Source organism: Sapajus apella, unplaced genomic scaffold (genome assembly GCF_009761245.1).
Source record: "Sapajus apella isolate SASKATOON/1434 unplaced genomic scaffold, GSC_monkey_1.0 scaffold1, whole genome shotgun sequence".
Lineage (NCBI taxonomy): Eukaryota > Metazoa > Chordata > Mammalia > Primates > Cebidae > Sapajus > Sapajus apella.
In genome coordinates this window covers 453,032-463,527 of record NW_022436941.1, presented here as the reverse complement: position 1 = coordinate 463,527, position 10,496 = coordinate 453,032, and the positions used below count along the sequence as shown (strand labels likewise).

General features: G+C 56.0%; 1 protein-coding gene across 5 annotated transcripts in view; it reads left to right on the top strand.

Annotated features, from left to right (window-relative positions):
* Nucleotides 1–1,249: 1,249 nt before the first annotated feature.
* PCDH1 (protocadherin 1) overlaps nt 1,250–10,496 on the top strand; it is a 28,861-nt gene continuing 19,614 nt past the window's right edge. The window contains exon 1 of one of the 5 annotated variants that reach the window (XM_032300510.1): nt 1,250–1,426. In XM_032300510.1, the coding sequence (XP_032156401.1) occupies nt 1,387–1,426 (40 nt within the window). In that variant the 5' untranslated portion in view covers nt 1,250–1,386. Of the gene's footprint in view, nt 1,427–7,614; nt 8,716–10,291; nt 10,471–10,496 lie in introns of those variants that run through there. The other 4 variants (XM_032300600.1, XM_032300427.1, XM_032300683.1 and 1 more) reach the window with 4 other exon arrangements.

The window sequence follows — 10,496 nt, the reverse complement described above, 5'->3', positions numbered from 1 at the left end:
AGGAGGTAGAAGAAAGAGGAAAGGCACAGAAGAATAATAGGAACAGGAAAATGGGGAAGGACAGAGATGGGGAGTCAGAGGCTATGGCAAAAAGAGACCCAGCGACTGGTCATCCCGTAACAAGGGCCTTTCCTCACCCAACACAAGCCTTGGCTAGGGATAGCCTTTCTCATTCTTTTGACCTAGAACACTGCCTGGGCTTGCAGTCGAAGAAGGCAGGAGGTCCTGTTGAACTGGGGCACTTGGTACCCTGGGTTACCAAACCGCGAGCGCAGGAGGAGTTCCCAAGCTGCTCAGAGACCTCTAGATGGCGCCAGAGAGCCAGAGCTGAATGGGAGAAACCGAATATTGGAGCGAGACACTGCGTGTGACGCCGTGTGTGATTTGGCGAGTGTGAGTGTGATAGGGAGAGTGTGGCACTGCGAGGGGGTGTGACACAGCCCTTGACACTGTGCGGCCTCGCGGGGCAGGGACCCAGTGACTGTATAATGTGAGTCACTGGCAAATGCGTGTGGCCGCAGCACTACGCCTCCCAGAGGGCAGGTGATCAGGGGACCCTCGATTAGCCTGAGCTCAGGCTTATCACTTCGTCTTCAGGCTTGTGTATCTTCCCCATCCTCACTCTAGAACCCCCGAGTCCCTTAGCCTCCTCCTCCCACGGTCCCCTCCGTAGCCCCACCCCCACGGCTTGCTGCGGCCACCGAGGCTGACCACTCTGCGTCTTCGGCCGGAGGGGGAGGGGTGGACTTTCCCGGAGCGCAGCGGGAAGGGGAGGGTCACACGGGGTGATCGGGGGTCTGGGCGGGAAGAGGGTGGATATGGAGGAGCAGGTGCCCAGGGAAGAAGGCTCTGTGGGAGACACTTCCCCTGCTTGGACTTCCCAGGGGGCAGAGCCGGGGACAGGTGTTTGAGAAGGGTAAGGAGGGGAATCCAGGAGCGGTCCTAGATGGAGGCTTGGGTGGGATAAGCGTAAGGTGAAGCTCAGACGAGGGGACAGCCTGTGTACCGGGCCTTGGGCAGTGAGGAGATGGCAAAGGGAGGGGTCCAGGCTTTGGGGAGCGGTGCTAGGGGTCCCCTCCCAGCCGGACCGCAGCGGTCCCGAGCTCCACCTCCCGGCTGGAGGGGGGGCGGGGAGGCGGGCGGGCCGGGAGGGAGGGGGGAGGGAGGGGGCGGGCCGGGCTGTGCGCTTCGCTCTCTGCTGGCTCCGCCGCCGCCGCCGCCGCCGCCGCCACCGCCACCGCCTCACACACTCGGGGAGCGGGAGCGCGGCGCGGACGCAAAGCCGCGGGGCTGCTGCGCCCAGAGCCAGCCGGAGCCGGAGCCGGAACCGCAGCGCCAGCCCCAGCCGTGCGGATCGGCAGCCCGGGCGGGGGCCGGCGGCGGCTCATGGACAGCGGGGCAGGCGGCCGGCGCTGCCCAGAGGCGGGTAAGGATCGGGCGGCATAGGAGGCGGCAGCGGCTTGGGGCCCGAAGCGGCCATGGCCGGCGGGAGCTGAGGGAGGGGCGCTCCGCGGAGCGAGGCCGCGGGGGCCCAGCCGGTGCTCGGCGCATGGGGGTTGAGGTGGGGGCGGCCGGGAGCCCGGAGTGGGGGCTGCGGCCGAGGCATTCCGGCCTCCCAGGTCCACGGCGAGAAGCCGAGGGAGGGGAGGGGGTGCTAAGCAGGACCCTAGTCCCCGAGTCCCGAACCTGGGCACGCTCGGAGAGACGGGGATAAGGAGATGCCAGGAGCGCTCGGTGTGGAGGATGGGTTTGGGGAAACGCGCGGCCCCCAGTTTGGTGGGGGGTTCCCGGAGGACGGAGCAAGCAAGGATCCTTGTCCACAACACATACATACACACTTGTTGGGCTACTAGCTCGGCTCACTCAGGCGCTTCCAGTTTCCCGCAGGCACCCAGAGGGCCAGATCGTGGACATATATACACACATACATACATCCGTACATATGTGCACACAGACATACCTCCCGCACACCAGCGCCCACTGGGGCACCGTCACCAGCTCGGAATCCGCTTCTGTGTCTGCACGATCAGCAGCACGGACACACAACCCGTGGCTTTACAGAGCAACAACACAACCGAGTGTGACACCCCGCGACGTGGACACACAAACACAATCTCGTGCCCTTAGGTACGAGTGTCACAGCCACGGTTCACTACATGAACCCTCAAAACCTAGCCACCCCCTACATTTCTTTAAGGAACACACCCTACCATATATTGTCTTACCCACTTCTTGGCCAGAACATATTTACACAGCACAGGTCTCCTTGCACCCCTCGACTGCACCCACACAAACACACAATCCAGTATCTCAGCACACGCTTGACGGCACACACCCTAACACAGTAAGTGGCACCTACAGCAGCGCCTCACCGTCACAAACACAGAACCCACTGCTTCACCCATCTTAACACTGGGTGTCACACACACCTTAAACCAACAGTGTCACATTACACCCTGCAGCGCATACACACAAACACACACACTCCATTCCTCTCCCTCGGAGTCCTGATTCAGGCTAGAGAAGCCGCGGGGATCCCTCAGCGAGCCCCTGGCGCCCCGTCACCTTAATCGCGACATTGTTATTGTAAAATACCGGCACAGCGGGAACCCTGGACCGGCCTACCGGCTTCCCAGCCAGCGCCTCCCCAACCCCCACTCCCGGGCCCAACTGGCCGGTGTTCCGGGAACCAGCTGGACCTGGCTGGCCGAGCCATCACGCCTCCCCGGGGCTCCGGGGTCCCAGGTTCCTTTGCAGAGGGTGCAAGGCGGGGACTGTGATTGCCACCCTCTTCCGGCCATTTAGCTGAGTTTTCGGAGCCACCTGGGTCCCCAGCACACCTGGGTCCCGCACACCTTCGTGGGTCCCGCACGCCTTCGTGGGTCCCGCACGCCTTCGTGGGTCCCGCACGCCTTGGTCCGTTTCACACCGGAGCGCCCCCTCCGCCTGGTCCCAGCTGTAGGCCAGTGTGTGCGCGGGCAGGCCCTGGAGCCAGAATGGAGATCGCGGCAGCCACAGAAGCAGAATTTGGAGGCGAGATGGTCTCGCACCCCTTCCCCTCCTCCCAGCTACCCTCCATAAGTCAGACTTCTGGCCTCAGTTTCCCCAATAGTGGTCGGTTACTATTTCTTCTGCCAGGAAAGACTGGGAGTGGCGCTGAGGCCTTGGAGGATTGAGCGTAGGGCAAAAGTCCCCTCCACCGGCTACGAGAGGGTCGGTTTTATGGGAATGTCCCCGCCTAGCCGGGTTCGCGGCTTTGTGATTCCGGCGCCAGCTCCCTCCCCGCCCCCTCGCGGCGCCCGCTGCGCTGCTCGCGCCGGCGCCGGTTTGCTGGGGACCCTTGGCCGAGGTCGGAGATGCCGGGGAGGAGGGATTCCCCGCGGCGGCCTAGGTGCCGGGGGCGCAAGCGGCCTGCTGGCCGAGGCGCGTTCTTACCATGCCTCGTCCTCGCTTTGCCTTGGGCTCCTGGAGGCCGGGCGCTGCCGGGGTGGGGGTGGGGCGACCAGAGCCCAAGCAAGAAACTACCGCCACTCCCCAAACCCCGCAACACACACACACACACACACACACACACACACACACACACTCACTCACTCACTCACTCTTGGCGTCCTCTGGGAGGAGTCGCTCCGCGCGCTGGGTGTGTGCTGGGAGCGCCCGCTGACCAAGGCGGTGCGTACTGGGGCTGCTCGGACCGGCAGAGTCCTGGACTTCGTGCCGGAAGACGCCGCGAACCTTCTAGCACCTGCTCTGGGTTAACCCTCGGGAGCCGTCAGGAAAGGGACTGCCCAGAAAGTTTTTATGATAACCCGCAGGGCTAGCTGTGTTGGGGGGTGAGGGAGTCGGTGGGTGTTACTTTCTTGACGTGAGGGTCTGGTGGTGGGGATTGAAACCTGAAATTACAGCTAGACTAGGGTATAGGGTGGAATCGAGGGGAGAGGAAGACGGGCCCCCAGAGGTGGCTAGAGGCAGTGTGGTAGGGAAGCAAGTCTGGATTCAGTTCTGGCCGCATTTAGTTTTTCCCCTTCTCCTGCCCACCTCCAATTCCCAATTCCAAAAGAGACTTCAGCAGGAAGGGGTTGTCTTGCTGGTCTGGCATCTTCCTAGCAGAGGGCCTACTGCTGTGGCTACTTCGGCAGCGGAGCTGTGCTATCGATAGTAAGCTAACTGCTGGGAAGAATGGGCTTGAAGGGCCAGGAGGGGGCCTGCGAAGGTAGGGGAGGAGCTAAGTGGGAATCAAGGTTGGGGGAGGGGCGATGGGGAAGGAGGAGGTCCTTCTGATAGTGGGTGAGGGCTGCCCCTTCCTCGAGCAAGGATAGTTGGTGCAGAGATTCTATTCAACAATGTATTGAGTACCTTTTATCTGCCAGGGCTCATGGTGGGTGCTGAGATGCAGTAGTAAGATACATATCATCAGGCCGGGCACAGTGGTTCACGCCTGTAACCCCAGCACTTTGGGAGGCCGAGGCGGGTGGATCACGAGGTCAAGAGATCGAGACCATCCTGGTCAACAAGGTGAAACCCCGTCTCTACTAAAAATACAAAAATTAGCTGGGCATGGTGGCGCGTGCCTGTAGTCCCAGCTACTTGGGAGGCTGAGGCAGGAGAATTGCTTGAACCCCGGAGGCGGAGGTTGCAGTGAGCCGAGATCGCGCCATTGCACTCCAGCTTGGGTAACATGAGTGAAACTCCGTCTCAAAAAAAAAAAGATACATATCATCATTGCCTTCATCAGACTTGCCAACCAGCAAGGCTTGTTTATTCATTGAACCAAGGGGCACCTACTGTGTGCCTGATGCTGGAAATAAAATGGTCTATTCAGCAATTGGAAGACTTAAAAAAAAATGATTTGTCCTTTACATGTAATGTAAATAGACCTTAATGTAATAGACCTTATAGGCATGAGATCTCATTTAATTCTCCCAAATAATTTCAAGAGGCAGGATTCATTATTTCCATTTCACAGTATGGAAAACAGGTTCAGAAAAGTAAATTCACTTGCTTAATGTCACACAGCTAGGAAGTGGTGGAGCGAGGGTTCTAACCCCAACAATCTGACTCAAGCATGCCAGGTGCCTGGAAGCCCTGCAGAGGCTAATAGAGGGTTGTGGGAGAGAGGGGAGAGGAGCTGAGGTCTGCACACTTGCTCTCTGTGGGAGGCTTCTGTTCAGCTCCACCCCAAGAAACCCCACTTGCTTCCCCTCTTCTCCCAGACAGTCCCTTTGTCCCTTGGTGTTTTGTGCCCTCGGCAGTGACCATTGTGTATCAGTGCTGGGGTGAAGCGGGGGAGTCAGAGCTGACCTGGCTACTAAGACAGTGGCGGCTGCCTCTGTGTTTTTTCTCTGGCCACAGCACTCAGCAAAATGGACCTTGGTCCCCAGGGTGGGCTGGAAATGAAGTTTCCGGGTGAACCCTCACCTCCGTTCTCATCCCTTCCCAGATGTTGACACAGATGATATTTCCCTCAGCTTTTCTGGGATTCCATCCCCTCCTTATCCCTTCCTCCTACACTACTGACGGCTCTTCTGCTCCTCTATCTGAGGGACATGGGTTCCTGTGCCTGTTCCCCTTGAGGCTCTGGCTTCTCAGGGTCCTGAGTGCCCATGTCACTGGGGGGAGGTGGGGCACTGTTCCCCAGGAAGGCAGCCAGGGCCTGGGGAAGGGCAGATAAGGCGCTGAGTGTTTCAAAGGCTGCCGTGTGGGACTAATGACTCCCAGTGCCCAATTACTGAGGACAAAGTTCAGAGATGGTGGGGGCAGGAGTGAGGAAAGGCCTTGTTATTGCTGCTCCTGCCCTTCCAGGTTCTCTCCCTGTATCCCTACGGGCCCCTGGGTGAAAAGCAGCAGCCTAGGAATACTGGGCTCATTCATCCTTGACCCTTAAGCCCACTCTTATTCCCTCCTTACTGGGCAGGGTTGGCAGTCCAGGAATGGTGGGGAGGCCAGTGTGACATAACAAGCATCAGATTCTAGCCTCAGGTATTTTTGTTCCTTTCCCCCAGACTCTGGTATATGAAGAGACATTCTTACTTCTCAAGTCCTGGCTCTTCCACATACTACTTCTGTGACTTAAGACAGTTTATTCTTTCTCAGCCCCCATTTGATCATCTGTAGTATGGGAAGGAGTGTGATAATAAATAGCAACCATTTCAGAGAGTTGGGAGGAAAGAGATCATGTGTATAAAATGCTTAGTACTGAGTAAAATCTTAGTGAGTGTTTGCGGAGATGATGATGATGATGATGATGAAGAGTGATGATGATGGCAGAGGTGATGGTAAGAGTTTGCAGGACCTCAGGCTCTTTCTTAACTCCGGAATTATCTCAAAGTTGTACCCAGAGGGTCGACCATTGCATCACAATTGCTTGGGGGTTTCTCTAAGTCCCACATCCTGAATAAAGATTCCTAAGGGTGGGGCCAGATAATCCTTATTTTGAAGGAACTCTCCAAATGCTTGAAGGGCCTAAGCCCTCTTCACCTCCTTTCCCCACTCTGAGCAGCTCCCTCTAACCCTGTTTTCCCCACTTACCTCCTACTTTCTGGGACCTTTCTCTGCCCCACCATCCCATACCTTTCCTGAGTTGGACATTATCCTGTGGTTTTCCTTCTCTTTCCAATTCAGTTAGATACCACAGTCCTTAACTGGTTGTTTTGCTGGCTGAAGGTAAGGCATCTCCTAAGGGAGAGAAAGAAAGTGTGTGTGGGGGGAGGGAGTAGTCTCACCGGCTTGTGTGCCTGTTCTGCCTACGAGGTTTGAAAGGTTATAGGGCCTCAGGTTGTGACACTGAGATGGAGGAAGCCTGAGGTAGGGGCTTAATTCGTAGCTCTTGGAGTGGCCACACATCATTTTGCCCTGACCGCCAGATCACGGCTTCCTGAATTTGCAGCTAAAATTTGTGAACAATCATTTTTCCTGGAAAAATCTGCACCATGGTTTTATAAAATTCTTAAAGGAGGATGTGACCACGAGGATTAAATATCTTAAATATCCTTGATCTGGAGAGAACAAAGGCAAACAGTGACTTCCTTATTTCTCCTTTTGGTCAAGTTTAGGGTAATTCCCGTGGGCTTCCCACATAACGCCTGGCCTGCCAAGACTTAGGCAGAGATTTGGGGTGCACAATGATACCACCTTGTGTATGCAGAGGAGGTGGCAGCGAGATACACTGCCCTTAAGAGAATGAGGTTCTCTAGAGATGGTCCTTTGGGGATGTGTTTGGGTTTGGGTCAAAGTGGTCAAATGAGCCTTGTGCCAGATCCATGCAGGTGGAAGGGAGGTGGCTGGAGGGCGAGTGGATCCAAATGGAGTATCAGATAAATTCCTGCTTCCTTTAAATAGATTAAGATTACAGCTGGCAGCAGGGGGATGGTAGCTCACGTCTGTAATCCCAGCACTTTGGGAGGCTGAAGCGGGCAGATCACAAGGTCAGGAGTTCAAGACCAGCCTGGCCAACATAGCGAACCCCTACTAAAAATACAAAAAATCAGCCGGGTGTGGTGGCAGGTGCCTGTAATCTCAGCCACTCGGGATGGTGAGGCAGGAGAATTGCTTGAACCCGAGAGGCGGAGGTTGCAGTGAGACCTCGACATTACACTTCAGGTGGGGCAACAGTGCAAGACTGCATCATTTAAAAAAAAAAAAAAAAGATTGCAGCTGGAAACAAACATACACACTAATCTGATAATGGCAGCACAGACTTTAGGGAGGGGCCTGTGCTTGGAAGGCCACACAGAGGAGGGGAAGTATTTGACTTATCTAAGGACTCTATGCATTCAGTGAACATTTGCTGAGAGTCTACCATGTGCCCTAAACACAGGAGACTTAAATTTTACTCCAGGAAGTTCTTAGTGGAGTAGGGGAATAGGGTAAGTGAGCAAGTAAAAGAACAATGGTCACACAGCAAGTATCAGGAAAGGCTAAGCCCAGGAAGCCAAAATAACAGTCATTCAAGAGCTGCTGAGTGCCCACTGTGCGCCAGGTCCAGGGCTAAGCTCTGAGGGGGTAGGAATAAACAAAGTAGAAACTGTCCTGCTCTCTGCTCACCATCTTGTAGCAAAGGCAACTAACACATTTTCCAAACAGGTACATAACTACAATTGTGCTAAATGCTTTGAAGGAGTCCGTTGTTGAATACCCACATTTAGCCCACAGTATCTCAAACACCTTAGGAAATACGTAGTATCATCCCCATATTACAGATAAGGAAACTGCAGCACTAATCCTTTGCTTCAGGTCATGCAGCCAGGAAGTGAGGAGATGGGTTTGCCTCAGACTGCTGATGCCACAGCCCTTGATCTTCTCCACCCTCCTCCCTTACATTTGCCAAATGGCATACAGAAGCAACCAAACAAAATGGACAAAGAGTCACTGAGTTAGAAACATTGTCATGGCAGATTGGGCCAGTCTTTTTTACTTCTGCATCCCAGTGCCCAGGACAGAGCCTGGTACATTGTAAATGCCCAGTAAACATTTGTTAAATGCATGAGTGAGTCCGTACAGTGTACCCAGATGTGCAAAGGTGCATTGTTGGGGACAGAGGATGAGTGAATGTACGGATTACTGTCCCTTCCTTCAGGGTGCTTGGTGTCTACCTGGAGAGGCAGAGAACTTAGGAATAGGTGTACAATACTGAAGCTGAACAACAACACAGGCGGGCGGTGTCCCAGTCAGCCCAGTGATTCATTGCCTTGGGATTGGAGCAGACAATAAGCAGCTGTGAGTTGGAGGAAGGAGAGGTCACCATGGGCAGGAGAGGGCTGTGGTTTCCTGGAGGGCCAGAGCCTGCCTTCAGTGGGATTGATGTGGGGTGAGTGTCCAGGTAAAAGTGGGGAAGTAGGGAAAGGAGACTGAACCAGAAGCCTCTAAAGAAACTGCTGATCCAAAGATTTTGGATTTGAATAGAGGAGAGAGTGGCCATGATTTTGTTGGAGAGGAGGGGGCATTCAAGACAGAGACAGTAGCTGAGTCTGGCTGGGATCTGCCAATGCACGACCTCAAAGCCAGAAGAGATGGGCAAAAGAAGGGGGTTATTGTGGTGGTTGGGGTGCAGCTTGTGGTTGGCTAGGGCATGCAGAGCTCCCACTAGAAGGATTTAGGGGTGGGCAGGGAGAGGCAGGTGTGAAGTGGGGGCTGGACATACAAGGATAGAGGTCAAATAGGAGCCAGATGTTCATCCAGAGACCAGAGGGTGTGGGGTGGGGGAGTGGTCAGGGAAAGCTAGTGGTGTCATCAGCAGCAGCAGCTCTGTCCCAGTTAGACCTGCTGGGCTCCCAGTTGCTAAGGACAGGCCAGGGCAGCTCCCAATGACAATTCCAGGGCTAGTCAGCCCTGACCACAGTTCTGACCCCAATCTTTACCTGTGTTCCCTTGTACACACCTGCCCGTGACAGCAGGAGGGAGAGGAGAGGAGCCCTAGCAACTGTTCATGTGCCTGTGAACGTGCCCTGCGGCCTGCGTGCGTGCCCTGCGCCCTGTGTGCGTGTCCTGCGGCCTGTGTGCGTGTCCTGCGGCCTGTGTGCCTGCTCTGCGGCCTGTGTGCCTGCTCTGCGGCCTGTGTGCGTGCCCTGCGGCCTGTGTGCCTGCCCTGCGGCCTGTGTGCGTGCCCTGCGGCCTGTGTGCGTGCCCTGCGGCCTGTGTGCGTGTCCTGCGGCCTGTGTGCCTTCTCTGCGGCCTGTGTGCCTGCTCTGCGGCCTGCGTGCGTGTCCTGCGGCCTGTGTGCCTGCTCTGTGGCCTGTGTGCCTGCCCTGCGGCCTGTGTGTGTGCCCTGCGGCCTGTGTGTGCTCTGTGGCATGTGTGTTGGGGGAAAGTCGGGGAGCTAACACCTACTCCTCAACCCTAACCATTTTCACAAGCCTTGCCCAATTCAAGCTGGCCTTTTATGGGGGTGGAGAACACTGGGCACCGTGGGTGATTGTCAGAAAAAGAGAATTTGAGTTGTCATACCTCATGCATATGCACTGACTTGGCATCTCAGGATAAAGAGAAATGAGACATCACTCCCTCTCCCTCCAGTCAATCTTAGTGGGGCCCAGTGTGAGAAGTCATGGTCCCAGGGTCTGGGGTGTGTAAGAAGGTACTTGTGTCTCTTTCCTTCCATGCATGTGGGGAGGGGTGCTCCAATTGGGGGTACTCGAGGCCTCACCCTTCCACTGGCTCCCTATCTCAGTATCAGGGTAATTACCATGGGTGACTAAGGCAGGTTGCTGGTGAGAAGGAGGTATTGGGTGAAGCGGAGAGAAGGAAGGAGGGCAGGCAGCCGGGCTTAGGCCCAGGGAGCGTCAGGTGGGTGAGGGCGTTCCATGGGCGGGAGCTGCTCTAGACCTGCCAGGCCTCTTACTGGCTCCTCCAGCTGGGGCAGACACTGCTGCTACACCCAGCTGTGGATGAGATTCAGGGATCTGAGTCCCTGGAATCGGGGTTCTGTGCCGGGACTGACTGCCCTTCTGAAGAATCGTGTGTCAATGGGAGAGGGTGAGTATGGGGCCAGCTCTGGGCAG